The following is a 15365-nucleotide window of genomic DNA, read 5'->3' on the forward strand; positions in this document are numbered from 1 at the left end:
TTAAGTTACCTATATAATAGTAAAACTCCGTCAGAGTTTGTTAGCTTAATTAACTTAAGCTATGTATAAAATAGCCAAAAACTCTGTAGAGTTTGTTAGCTAATGCATTTATCATGTAACCATAGTATTACTCTTAAGATATGAATAACTTAAGGTAAATATATATAATAACAAACTCTGTAGAGTTGTTAACTTATATATTGTATGATGTAATAATCATAGTACTGTGATGATAAAAGGAACTTAAGTAAATTATATATAGCATGAAGCTATTTAGTATTGTTATAAGATAAGTAAAAATCTGTTAGATTGACTTATCTTCTCCGAGGAACTGTCAGCTGTTGTGCGAGGACCATGGGATCGAATTGGTGTATACCTGAGACGTCCTCGGTGGTGATATCTCTCAGATAATGGTTTGCAACCACCATATCGGATTTCCAGAAATAAACCCTCCATTATTTCAATCACATTTGTGTAGAACAATTGTAGAAGTTAGCGCTATAATATCATGAGTATTAAGCTCATGGAGGGTCGGAATAGGTCCATCCGCATATGCACGTAGTATGACAGTTCTGATCCAAATGGAGATATAGTACATGAGACTTCACTCTGCGTAAGTTGATGATAGAGGAAATAATCTGTTGCATTTTTTCCTCCTGTTTGGTTTGGTGGAGATAAATTTACAGTGCTCTTGCTGGCCATCTTGATAGAATCATCGTATCATGGGGTCCAAGTATGTCATCCAGGCGTGTTCATAAACCTCACTTGTGAGGTGTTGGAGCACTATATTCATATCCCCAGGTTTGGCGTGAAATTTCCGTTTTATTCTCCAAACAGAAGTTTAGTAGGTTTACTAACCATCTAGTTGTGTTAGTCGCTTGATGAAATTCAGCTGTAGTCTGAAACGCTGTGGATTTAGATCCACTTGTATCTTTCGTCTAGGTAATTCGCTGCGAAGTCCTTGACGATGTAGGTGCACAACCAGGTGTGTCTGTCCTCGTTGAACTTTATGTAAAATCGCCTGACTGCCGATCCCTCGTCTTAACTTGACAGGGAGGTCTCTAACTTGAAGAAAGGCAGTCTAATCATGAATGTTCAGGTTAACTGGACTGTAATGAGGCTTGCTCGTTCACTGATATATAGTTGTCACTTGTGACGTAAGTCTTGAACTGTGAATAGAGATCGACCTCTGTGTAGGTCGTTGTCCCTCGCGGTCCAATCAGAACAAGGCATTTTGATTCTGTATAATACCCGCGCTGTGATGTCACCGGTGTAGCGGGAAAAAACCCACCTTGAATAAATTCTTGTCGTCGTTGATATTAGCATAAACGTCGGTCTTCACCGTAGCTTCCCGAAGTTATCCGAGTGACCACGTGTTTCGAGGGTTAATGGTAACCGCGCTGAAACCTCCGGCGCGAAATATCTCGCCTGTAATTTTATGCTGGGTAGGTTATTTTCCTGGTTGTCGTGAAAGTAATTTCAGTTTTGAATATAATTCCGACTTCCTTATATATAAGGGTATAAACAACTTGCAAGTTGTGAGCTTGTAGACTGTATACATGAATGTATCGTCATAATTGTAGAATTAACGTTGAACTTGTTGTACATATTTCTTCCTCAGAAACTTTGACGATTAAGAGTTATACTCGCTGTAACAAGGCTGCTGTTCAATTTCGATATTGAATTGTCTGCAGATATGCGTAATGGTCACGCATGTAGATAATCGTATCGTCGTCCGGGATTGTATATTAGCAATTTATACGGAATAGTTGATTTCTGTGAAGATCTATGAAATGTCGTTGACTAATAATACAGCGACGTTCTGTGTTGTAAATAGCCTGAGCAATTATCTTCGCGTAGGCTTATAGACGGCATCTGGCATACAGTTGATAATCAACTTATGCGACGTCTTGAACGGACTGACGAGTAGCTATATATGACGAGTGGCTAGTATATGGAAACCTTGGAGGAGACTTCCTCGGTGAACGCCGGAGACTTCGCGAAGTTCTCGAAGTATCCCTTCTAGATCTTCTGGGTGAAGTAGACTTGAGTTATTTTAGCCTTCGCGACCATCGCGAAGGTGTCGAGTCAAAGCCCGATTAGTATATATATATATATATAAATATATATATGAGCGCTTGCTTCGTGAACAGCCTCTGTGTTTAACAGGATGTGGGATCGGCGAAGCGCTTGCCTAAGTAGGGCCGCATGGATCATCTTATCATATTCAGAAGTCGTGTTACGAAGTCTGGTGATAAGTGTCTAATTGATCGTTCTAGATCTATTTAGGCCAGCGAACATACGTCTCGTCATGGATTCAACAGAACCAATATACGATTGTAGTTCTTATACTTGATATCGATGATCAACTTGTCTATGGGTTGATCTTCTCGGAGACTTGTGAGGGGAACGTTGATAGTTTCGCGAAGCTCTTGTATAGTCCCTCGATGTCCTTCTAGATGATGATGATCTGGATTCAGGTGTCCTTCGCGCATGCCTTCGCGAAGCTTCCTCTGCGTCCGGTCCGGGGGAACGACGATATGACCTTCGCGAAGGCTTCCGTGATGTCTGATGGTCCGAGTCCACATCTAGGGATGAAACCGCATAAGGTGATGATCTATCCTGCCTTCGCGAAGTCCTTCGCGAAGGCTGTACATCTAGGTTCTTTCCGCCTTCGCGAAGGCTGTACATCTAGGTCCTTCCGCCTTCGCGAAGGCCTTCGCGAAGGCTGTACATCTAGGTCCTTCGTCAAGGTGGTCCGTGACTTCCTTCGCGAAGGTGACATCGTCCTGGCTGCTACGTTGACGGGGGGTGCCTCTGGGGTGCTGTCTACGTTGGAGCCTTCGCGAAGGCTCGGACCCTGCTACCGCAGATATTGGTCCTCCATGATGTTCATAATTTGTCGCATCATGTCTTCTGGGATGGTCTGCGACGAGGTCGTCGGTGCTTTATCTGCGGTGTTAATGGAGGGGTCCACCGGAAAATCGTCCGACATCAGTGTAGAGGCATCAGGCTGCATGGTGATCTCTGCTGATGTCGTTGTAGCTGTCACCGGTCGTTTCTTGTGGCGTACGTCGGGGATGATGATCAGCTGATCATCGTAGAGGTCCAGGTCATCGGCTGGAACAATCTCGGTTGAGAAAGTCCTAGTAGACTTCGTTGATTTTCCCTCAGAGGTCGACGCTGCCCTGGGTGTGCGACGTCTGCGTTGAGTGTTGGTAATGATGGGACCCTCAGGACGATCATCGCATATCTGCGTTGGTACATCAGGCTGCATGCTGATCTGTGCCGACATCGGTCAATCTTTGATGTACATCCGGTATGATGACCGGCTGATCATCATACAGGCCCAAAACTTCGATGGGAACGGTCTCGGTTGTTGAGATGTAGTAGAAAACCCTCTAGTCTTCTGCTGCGACGATGGGATGTCTGGGGAAGCAGGATGCTTCTTGGAGATGGCGGACTACGTCCCACACCTCTCCACCACTCTAGCGGAACACCACACGGGAGGGGAGTCGGCCAACAGCAGTAGACTGGCGAGGGGTTCCGTGTATCAGTCATACTAGACTCTGCATACGCGACCTATCTGCTGTGCGTGCCAAACGCAAAGTAAATATTAATAAAAAGGTAGAATTGGATAAATTAGTACCGCAACTGCAATGTGAATATAATAAACATGGCGCCGTACATCATATTAAAGGCGGATCAGCAGCAGCATAAAAAACGTAATCTGCAATAGTACAGAATTTTCATCAACGTAATCCACTGAAACAAACACGGCGTCCCGTGAATAAACTGTAGAAAAACGACTAAATATCAATATATAATCGTTGAAGGATACTAGCTAAACCTCTATAGATGTCTATACGAGGTAACTAACTAAATATAATTCAAAGGATATAGTGTGTCGGGAGACACAGGCGCTCTCACGTCCAGCTCACTGGGCGAAGAAGGAGAGAGTGAGGCACATGGGTAGAGGTGGCGCCCTCGTTCCCGCGCTTGTGGAAAGGAGGTAACTCGTGGTGAATACTAATTAGTGATTTTAAATTGAAGGGAGCTTCAATTAGGGAGATACAAGTGTTCCACTATGTTCGCAAGAAGAAGAAGACAAGCAAAAAGAGCATGAGTCAGGATAAGGAAAAATATACATTTTTCAACATCCCTTCAGCCTTAGCTTTCACAAGATTTTCGCATGATCCGCAGACATCCAAGCCACATGATGACACACTCATTCTGTCAATTCTGAATCGAGATAATCTGGCAGTATTTCCACAAGACAAACACATACCGCCAGCACCATTCAGCTGATCTTTATCTGGAGTGAGTTTAGTTTTAGGCCACTTTTAGCAATAGTCCAGCAATATCACAGCAGGAGACACCAGAAATGGTCTTCACACATTGTACCCATGTAGGGAATTGAACCCGGGTCTTCAACATGACAAGCAAACTCCTTACCCAGTAGGCTACCCCACCACTCTCTTTATCTGGAACTTCAGCATGTATATCAGGAATATTTTGTAACAATGTCCAATGGTTACTTTACCATCTTCTGTAATTTTGCCCGAAATCAGTCACTTCATGACATAAATTTGTAACTGAAAAGGGGCGATTTTGACATAATATCGGCAGACAATTGCCATCCCTGACTGGCACCAGTAGACCCTTTGTCCGGAGTTTCATAGTTGTTATGGGTCCTAACTGTCTGCAGGATACGTATGCATCAATCTACTTGTTACTATAACAGATATTTATATTTGATACCTAGCTGAATCGTTTGGATGATGTCATCATATAACCAGTCAAAACATGATCCTTGTTGTGTAGTACAGACATAACGGTGTACAGTTCCCAACAACATGTGGAGATACACTGGATATGTCAACCACCGAAAAATACAAACACGTGCGCTGTAGCGCAGAAAACAAGGAGCATGACACAAACTGCAAGAAGAGATCATTTCAGACTGACTGACTGAGTTTGGTTTTACGCCGCTTTTAGCAATATTCCAGCAACATCACGGCGGGGGACACCAGAAATTGGCTTCACACATTGTACCCATGTGGGGATTCAGATCATTTCAGAAAACGGCAGATGAATTAGTTGTATGACTGTTAAACCGTGTTAATAAACCATGCATGGGGGTTTACTGAATATGTATAGTTAACTCATGGGAGATCCTGTCATTGAATCCCTTAAAAATCGTATGTTATGTTAATGCTGTAAAATTAAACTGATATTAGGTACCAAAATTGTTCATTAGGTATATTAACATTTTGTTTCAAGGGAGGGCATCCGAGTGCGATCGGGCAGGTCCTGGTGGTGATCTGACATATACTTGTAGTATAAACACTGATGAAGTTGAATGCCTGGATGCTCTGAAGCAGATTCTGTATAAAATTTGGGGACTTAATGTTTTTTTTGCATATGTCATGAAAACTCGGTAAATGATCAATAAGCTTTGTGCAGCGTGAAGTGATTCAGGCAAAATTACTCAAAAGGAGGCACAAATACCAGCAATAGAATCTAGATCTGCTTCCAGCAATACACTAGCATTGTACCCATGTGAGGAATCGAACCAGGGCCTTCCATGTGAGTAGCAACTGTTCCCATTAGGCTACCAACTGCCTCCATTCTGAGATGAAAATTGTTTGTTGAAACATGGATGAAAAGAAACGTTGTCTCTATAAACAATGCAGCAACCCATTAAACATTAAACAGTCGTCCCCTTATAAATGTCTACTGTGCTCTCAGACCAACAACACACTTCTTAAAAATAAATAGTTGCATGATGTAAACATGTGACATTGAGACATCTCCTCTTGTGATCTGCGATCTCTTCAATTCTGATTAAGTTAGTTTGACTTGAGCATATACACCAGACATTTAGACATCTCCTGTTGTGATCTGCGATCTCTTCAGTTCTGATTAAGTTAGTTTGACTTGAGCATATACACCAGGCGTTGTCCTACAGGATGAGTCTTGCCTCCTTCTGCCACAGTCACTTCGTTCTTCTCCACACGGATGCTGAACACAGAGGAGTTGCTAATGGCAACAAGTCCTTTCTTGAGATTGTTCATGTCAGGGAGCTGTCTTGGTCCAACCACTGGGTCCTCGTACCTCAGCATCACGACCGAGGAAGGGTCTGGAACAAAACGAGTGAGTGAGTGAGTTTAGTTTTATGCCACCCATGTGGGGAATTGAAACCAGGCCTTTGGTGAGACAAGCGTACACTTTAACCACTAGGCTACCTCACCTCCCATCTGAAACAGAGAGTGGGAGCAGGCCTTGCTGAGAGTTGGTCCTCTTAGTCTTAGCTGATATTCCAAAACAACCCACTTTGGCAACAATTTTGACCACGCAATTCCCCATCTCTCTACTCATGGCTACCATCCCAGGAATACCTTTCAGCCTTCAGATTTATCAGTGATTGAGTGAGTGAGTGAGTTTAGTTTTACGCCGCTTTCAACAATATTCCAGCAATATCACGGCAGGGGACACCAGAAATGGGCTTCACACATTGTACCCATGTAAGGAATCGAACCCGGGTCTTCGACGTGACGTGACGAGCAAACGCTTTAACCACTAGGTTACCCAACCGACCCAGATTTATCAGTAACATACCTTGTATGTTCACAAATGTTACTACTTGAAGATATGTATAAGACTTTGACCCACCTTTGATCTTTGACCTCTCCATCTTATTGAGTCGGGTGAGAATCTGCTGGTATGTGTCCCCCTGGAAAACTGGCACTGTGGTCTCAAACAGTCCACTATATGGCTGAGGATTTAGCAACTTTAAAGGGACATTTGGCTGAAAATGAATTAAAAAATTAGGGAAAAGTTGTTATATCAACATAGTAATTGCAGCAATGTACCCATAGCTATTCGTAAAATGAGTTGAAAAAAGTGGCACCCATAGCAAGCAATATTTCAGCTGTATCACTGCAAACCAGATAAAACAAGAAGACAAGGTCATCAATATTCCCCACAATGGCAAAATATTCATCATGAAAATGTCAACTAGTTATGACTATGGAATTAGAGTATCGAAGGGTTTTAGAGTTCTGCTTCGGAAAGAACCACTACCACCAATTTCAGTCAAATTAAAACTTGTTGCCATGGAAACGCAACCATTATTTCAATCAGAAATCCAAAACTACCAAACGCACCAGTTCACTACCACACCTATCTATGTGCCAAGTTTGGTGAAGAAATATTTAACTGTTTGCATTTTAAATTTGCACGGACGGACGGGCGGAGTCCAAAATAATACCTCAGCAAACTGTGTTGCAGAGGATAACACATTGTGGAACACTACACCAGTGATAAAGACTGAGAAACAATCCATTCCATTCCACACAAAGGTCAAAACACAGAGCCAGCCATCCAATACCCATTTGAGCTTGATCCTAAATCAAGCTTGTGATTCATATTTAATGATTCAATACCCATTTGGGCTCGCTCCTACAGCAAGCCAGTGATACAGACTGAGCAACAACCCAATCCACTGATGCACAAAGGTCAAAGCACAGAACCTATCCAACCAATACCCATTTGGGCTCACTCCTACAGCAAACCAGTGATACAGACTGAGCAACAACCCAATCCACTGATGTATAATGTCGCACAAAGGTCAAACCATGGAACCTATCCAACCAATACCCATTTTGGCGCCAACAACAAACACAAGAAGCTATTTGGATCTGGAATCCCCACTGAGGCATCGAAGATGGACAAAAATCCCAAGACAGGTTCGTGTATTTACCTCTGTTCTGTAGGTGATGAAAGGCTTTCCTGGGCAGCAGTCTTGTTGAACCTTTTCATCCGCATCTTCAGAGAACCTGATGTCGATCTTCTCCAGCTAGGGAGACAGCAGGAATTATTCATTAAACTAGGTAACATTTATGCCATGACTGACTGACTGAATTTGGTTTTACGCCGCTTTTAGCAATATTCCAGCAATATCACGGCGGGGGACACCAGAAATGGGCTTCACACATTGTACCCATGTGGGGATTCGAACCCGGGTCTTCGGCATGACGAGCCAACGCTTTAACCATTAGGCTACCCCACCGCACCCTTTATGCCATGTCACAAATATTTACAGTCTGAGCTATGAGGAATTACAGACTAAAGGCCACAAATGATCCATTGTTTTAGTCCCAAGCTGTGCCTACCCCTTCTCATTTGACAACAATTTTCATGATGAATTACCTGAAACTGACATGAATGCCACAACCATCATATACATATACTAGTAATAGGGACAATCAAAGGCATTCATTTTAAATATACACGCATACATAAGTGAATAAGTTTTGTGTTTCCTGAAAAGACATTAATATCCTAGTTGAAAGTTGAGAACAGCCTGTATCTTGCTATAAGATAAAACTTAGCTAATTCTTGTAACATATTTGTGGAAACATAAACCTAACCATAAAGTGAGATTAGACTGGTGTCATCTGCTACATCTGAATTAATATTATCCAGTAGACAAAATTATTTATACTTATATATACAGCAGTATAGTCTTATACACACATACAATTGACCGCCTCCGGGGTGTAGTGGTTAGAGCGTCCGCCCGGAGAACGGAAGGTCGCAGGTTTGATCCCCGACCGCGTCATACCAAAAAGATGTTAAAATATGGTACTTGTTGGTCCCTGCCTGGCGCTCGGCATTAATGGGTACAACAAGGACTGGTCGGCTCAGAGTCAGTATAATGTGTCTGAGTGGGGTATTCAAGCTTCACTGCGGCATGGTATCTCAGTGGGCTAGCACTATAAAACCAGCTTAAGTCTGGGCTAGAACAAGCAGCCGCACATACACATACACATGCATGCATGTCGTCATATATTCTCAAAATAACTTAAAACCCAATTTCAAAACCCAATTTCACCTCACCTCACACATACAATTAGTTTGTTGAGTCTTCAATAAAACATTGTCTATGACAATAACAATTATCCTGTTTTTGTGCAAGCACTGGTGAGTTTTGTAGACATCATGACATCACAGCAATAATCTGGCTGGCTAAAAGATCGATAATTTCATGGATGGGAATCTTTATTAATTTTTATCAATATGAAAATTGGGTCATCGATAATATCGTACATGAACTATTGTGATGAAATAATGTTAAATGTACTCAGATAATACACAGAGTAAAGTCTTTATTCATGGACTGCTCTTAATGTACAGGACACTGTTAAGTTGGTAATCCTAGCCTAAACATGTTACCATTCACCACTGCTGAGAAAAATGATGATTACTTTCAGGTATTTCAGTAACTCTTGCTTAAAGATACTTCTCCAATACGTATTTATAATCGATCAATATTCATTTAATGATGATCGATCTGTCATCTTTGTTGATACCCAGCCCTAATGTTGTGGACATATACCACTTTGGTTATGCCAAACAGCTTGTTTTTGTAACGATTATATTTCTCATTTAAACCCACACTTAATATGATAGCAACTTGTGAATATCTGAGTCTGGAAAAGACAATCCAGGGCCTAGATTTTCAAAGCTCTCTTAGTGCTAAGATAGTCGTAAGTGCCATACATTAACATTAACTTATGACTATCTTAGTGCTAAGTGAGCTTCGAAAATCTAGGCCCAGAGTAATAAGCAGCGATCCAGCAATTCAGGTCATGATGACATAAAATGCACCAGGTCAGCGAGCCTGACCACCGACCTCTTACAACCAGCACAGGTTGATGGGCACCAACTCCAACCTGGAATCCCAGCCGCCATGATTCTACCAACACCTGACAGAGCACCATTAACGTGATTAGGTGGGACGGACTCGGGACGCTAACCTACATTCAGGAGAGATCTAATCAGCATTGAGCAAGTCCACCAGATTCAGCTTACTCATCTCTAAACAAGTGAGAAACAGACATCTCTAGTACTGGAACACTGACTGGGAGTGATATTATCATGATGTATACTGTTTCTGAAACCTTATCAGGTTTTCAAAGACATGTTACCAGCTCTGAGTAAATGCTCACAGGAATACTGAATAAAATTCTACAAAAGTGTAACAGTATCCAAATATCCCATTCTATATGTTAATTTACAAATGTATAACTGCGTATCTAGTAGCTTCAACTCCTAACATAGATCTATGGTCAGTAAATTTGGTTTCATGATGGAATAAGTATGTACAGGTTAAAAGAACACAAACAACTATGAAAGACTTTTTGCTATGATTTATTGTTGTGCTTGCTATTCATCGTTTTATAAGCTTTACATTAAATGCTTATTTGTTTTATCCAGAGTCGTGTCGTTTTTGTAATAGTAAGGGAAGCAACTCTTGCTTGAACTTGGGTCTTGATTCAGTAGTCTGGATAATTCGAAATCCGGACGAATTTGCTGAGAAACACAACCGTCCAGATTAACGAGGCTTCACTGTACTCCAGACATTCGCCAGGGATGCAAGCAATGGTTACACATGTTTGCAGCCTTGAGGTCACTAAGTCCATGCATTCTACATTATTCACAATTGCCAGAACAACTTTTCTTCCAACTATTTTAGGAGTAAATTCTTAATAAAATAACGAAACATTAAAGAGGTTGATATTTGGTCCTAAGTCAAATGCTAGAAGTGTTATCCCATGATTAGTATGACACCAACCACACTCCAAAAATTCTTGTTGATGTGGAACTAGCTACAGAATGTATCAGGTTACTAAAACCAAACAAGGTGTCCACATGTTCATAGACCAACTGCATGAGCATTAAACACATGGTCTAATGAACGGTGACAAGAAGTGGTGTTCAAAATGGTCAAGATATGCACTATGGGTGATAAGACCGGGTGTATCATATTACCTGATTTATAATTATTATAGGATATTTATATAGTGCACATATCCACACAACTAGTGCTTGCTCAAGGCACTGGTATTTTTTCCCCTCGATCATCGGATATCAATCTCAACGGCACATGTATTATCAATCTCATCTCCCTGGGGAGTATACAACTGCAGGCACTAGGCGAAACCGAGTTATCTTGGCTTTCTCATCCTACCGAGGTACCCATTCACAGCTGGGTTGACTGAGACACATTGTCACACTAGGTGCTTGCACGTATTCATGTGGCCACCATCTCATCATATACCAACGGATTCGTGGGTTCTTTTAAGTGCACAGGGTTGTGTACTGTACACTGGGGGTTGTGACAACACTGAAAGAGTCTGCACACAAAGTTGACTCCAAGGTTTTTACACCCGGTCAAAGGTGGGCTCGACCCCGACACCTCAACCTCGCTGGATCACTAGCCTGGCGCCTTAGACAGCATGCCCACCGCGTCCCCGCTATCTCTACATTTGGCCATGAGTACATCCATAACATTGCCTCCTTCATCTTGGTTCTGTCCTAATGTTCATCCAGTCACTCACCTCCAGTGTGTATGTTAAATACTTCAGACTTGTCTTCAGTATTTCGGTCTCATCATAGTCCATTGTCAGAGCCAGAGCTTTCATTCCTTGTTTGGCAAAATTTTCCTGTCAAACAGATTCAGAAATGATAATCTCATGAAACTCCATCATTTTGTGTCACTCAGTGTTGAAGAAAGTGGAACAATAAAAGAGGTTATCATTTAGAAACTATGTTCAGTGTCTCTTCATTCAATAAACATTCCCATTAAGTTTAGATAGGCAAATATGTCTGGACAATCCAGTGATCAACAGCATGAGCTTCGATCTACGCAATGGGGATACGATGACGTATGTCAACCAAGTCAGCGAGGTTGGCCACCCGATCCCGTTAGTCGCCTCTTACGACAAGCATGGGTTGCTGGAGACCAATTCTAACCTGGATTTTCACGGGTTCCAACAAGTAAAGGTAAATAAATACCACATGAGCTTACCTTCACTAGCTGCACAAAAGGCATCAGTTTCTTCATGTATTTCTTCAGTTCAGGCCTGTCCTTCAGTTCAGTGGCTATCAGCTTGTTTTCAGGGAGACCTGTTTCCGGCTGCAAGAAGATACTCATTGTGTGAGGACACATCAACCAATACAAATAATCAAGCAAGGAAAGAGTTACAGAGTTATCTCCCTTGTCCAACGCCTTCTTGGGGCCACATTACCACTGACTGACTGAGTTTGGGTTTATGCCACCAGATATGGGCTTCACACATTGTACCCATGTGGGGAATCAAACCCGGGGTTCGGCATGACGAGCCAATGCTTTAACCACTAGGCTACTCCACCGCCCCGCCACATTACCAAGTTCAATAAGCTTGTTGGATCTTTTTTACACACCAGGGGCTAATCCCACAGTACAATCGTTGTGCTAAGATTGCCTTCAATCTTGTATTTAAACACAAAGTTTTGAGAGCTGTAGCACTTAGATTATTTGGTGGAGCAGGGTTCGCGTGATCCAATTAACACAGCTGCAACATCAGGTTTACTCCTGTGTAGAACAATCTATGTTGTATAAGTTTATAATGAGAGATCTGAAAGTTAAATTCTCACCTTGTGTAGTTCCTTCAGCTTGGTGAGGACGGCACTCTGCCACGGTGGGAACGTCTTCGCCACCCACACTGTGGCCTGACTGGGAGCAGGGGGACCTTTCTGGAAGTGAGTGAGTGAGTTGGGTTTTATGCCGCTTTTTGCAATATTCCAGCAATATCACAGTTGGGGACACCAGAAATGGGCTTCACACATTGTGCCCATGTGGGGAATCGAACCCGGGTCTTTGGCGTGACGGGCGAACACTTTAACCACTAGGCTACCCCACCGCTCTTTCTGGAAGTGATCAGTAGCTGATGAAATATCTCACCTGACAAAAACACCCTGTCCTTAAACATCTGCATGATGACCTATACAACATATTTGTTTGTTGTTAAACACAATAATTAGCAATTTTCCAGCTACAAGATGGCGGTCTGTAAAAACTTAGTCTTGATCAGACAATCCAGTGATTGACATAATGAGCATCGATCTATACAAGTGGGATATGAAGGCATACATCAACCAAGATAATGAGCCTGACCACTTGATCCTGTTTGTTGCTTCTTACGACAAGCATGGGTTGCTGTTGACCGATTCTAGCCCAAACCTTCACAATGAACCATAGCAGACAGCTAATCTGCAGCCTTTCAGAACCTTACCTTCCCTTTGCCTGGTGCTGTGTAGGCCTTGAGACGGATGCGGAATTCGTGGGCAGCATCAGTGATATACTCAGATGCCTGGACCAACTTCATGTCAACCTCTCCTCCGACTGGCCACAACGCTTTCATGATGCTGTCAGGCTGGGAAACACAAGGCAGTGAGTTAAAGATACACAGGATACAATGTACTTCTGATACATTGAACCACCTGTCTGATCCACCACATCAGGGAGTTTAGGCTACTGGGGTACAAAATGTCTGAATCCTTTGTTTACCAAAGGCTTTGTTTTTCTCTCGCTCACTGGATGTCAATCTCAACGGCACATCATATTGTCAATCTCTCAACTCCCCTTTGGGAGCATAACCTGTCTTATCTCTTTGTTTTGGTTTACCATCGGCCTACAAAAGTCTTAGTGCTACTTAATGCTTTTTGGATCTGGATCCAGGAGCCAAAGCTTTCAGATGAACAATTCCAATCCAGAATCTAAATCAAGGACATAAGGCAGAAGTCTGATATTTTGGAAGAATAGAAACAAACTGCCACGATTCTACATTTCTGTGTGACAGAGGGCTGTTCTTACAAGTCTTTGATGTACTGATATTTCATAGAATAATAATAGAAGGTTATAGTCACATGACTTTTTCCACCCCGGTACCCATTTTCTGCTGGATCCAACCTGGTAACAGAGGCAAGTTTGAACAAACTCACTTGCCTAAGGTGAGACCACATGTATCACATGTGCTTCATTGTGGGCAGGACTGAAGTCTCAGAAACTCTCAGGATCTACAACCCTTGTATACTCCACCAGTTGATTATCTCCCTGGTCAAAACCACGGCTATATGATCCTGACATTCGTGAACTTACAGCTGCTAAATGGGTGGTCGTGGAAAATCGTATAGGACTGCAAGCCAAGGGGCGTTTGATTGTTAGCAATGTTCTTTGACTGTTGAATGCTCTTATAACTGTTACCACAGGTAACACTCGTTTCATTCGTTCTTTTGATGTCATGACCCTATAATCCTAAGTGATGACATAAATCTACTAAATTGTGGTTGTTCTTCCACCATAGTGTAGTCACAGGATTGAAAAAAATTGTCATAATTACATACTGCTGTGTAAGTTAAATAATGTTTCTCCTTTTAGAAAAAACTGCATTTCTAATGGTTTGGGGCTAAAGACCACCTAATATTTTCACTTTTAGTCTGGAATATTTTAATAAAAGTGAATAAAGATGTTTTGAAAAAATCAGTTCATATGGAGTTGTGTGTTATGTTCTCTTGAATGGTCCATGGCAACCGCGTTGCAACCGGGGTCAAGCTGCCAAACACGGTGAACCCATCCAAGGATTGTCCGAGCTCGATGTTGCTTAACTTCAACTGATTCACAGGACCGACCACCACAAATGCCAGACCTGACTATCTACTCACAGGACCAAACAAAACCACAAATGACAGACCATCTACTATAGCCACAGAATGAGTGAATTCAAGGAGTCTGCTGCTATTAAGACCAGAACAGATGCATGGCAAGCAATGAACTTCCACAACATGGTAACCCAGAATCCCTAATTCAATAGGATCGAATCTCCAACCGTCCTGTTACAGTACTGACCTTGCCGAGCAGCCCCCAGATGTGTTCACAGATGTGAGGGCATAGTGGCACCAGCATGAGGACCTGCACCTCGATGAAGCGCAGCACGAGGTCACGGTGCATCCCCTCCATCTCCACCTCCCGGTACTTGTCTCGGATGGCCTGAAATCACACATCGTAAACACAATATTCACACCAGAGTGCATGGACATACTTCTTCTGATAACACCAAACACCCCAAATATTACATTCCTAATATATACATTAATAGATCCTTTGTCATGAAACACATCCATACTTGTTTGTTTGCAAACACATTTTTGCAATGAAATAAAGTTTGTCAATCAGTGCTGACTACCAAGTCCATGTAGACAAGCAAAGGTTCCAGGACCTATCAAATACCCCCAAACCAATGCGTCAACAAATTACGGCAAGAAACGCCAATTTGATCGACAGAGTGAGTGAGTGAGTGATTTGGGTTTAACATCACTTTCAACAGTCCTGCAGTTATAGGTCTCTGATGTCTATTAGTTTGGTGAAACCCGAGTAAAATTACCGTCCCAAAAAACCTAGAAACATTATTTGAGACTGTAATCACAGGTTTCGAAAGACATCAAGGGACAGCGAAATTGCTGTGTCGGTGCCTTAT

At 42.3% G+C, this 15365-nt stretch overlaps 1 protein-coding gene across 1 annotated transcript in view; it reads right to left on the reverse strand.

The window, feature by feature from the left end:
* Positions 1-5884: 5884 nt before the first annotated feature.
* The window catches only part of LOC124265527 (leucine--tRNA ligase, cytoplasmic-like), a 48918-nt gene continuing 39437 nt past the window's right edge, over positions 5885-15365 (reverse strand). Inside the window, exons 24-31 of the mRNA XM_046700315.1 lie at positions 14738-14878; positions 13125-13265; positions 12487-12585; positions 11879-11986; positions 11409-11513; positions 7766-7861; positions 6676-6811; positions 5885-6142 (exon numbers count right to left, since the gene is read on the reverse strand). Of these exons, the coding sequence (XP_046556271.1) occupies positions 5931-6142; positions 6676-6811; positions 7766-7861; positions 11409-11513; positions 11879-11986; positions 12487-12585; positions 13125-13265; positions 14738-14878 (1038 nt within the window). The 3' untranslated portion in view covers positions 5885-5930. The remainder of the gene's footprint in view (positions 6143-6675; positions 6812-7765; positions 7862-11408; positions 11514-11878; positions 11987-12486; positions 12586-13124; positions 13266-14737; positions 14879-15365) is intronic.

The sequence above is a fragment of the Haliotis rubra genome, unplaced genomic scaffold (genome assembly GCF_003918875.1).
Source record: "Haliotis rubra isolate DU_JTF1 unplaced genomic scaffold, ASM391887v1 Scf981, whole genome shotgun sequence".
NCBI classification, from domain to species: Eukaryota; Metazoa; Mollusca; class Gastropoda; order Lepetellida; family Haliotidae; genus Haliotis; species Haliotis rubra.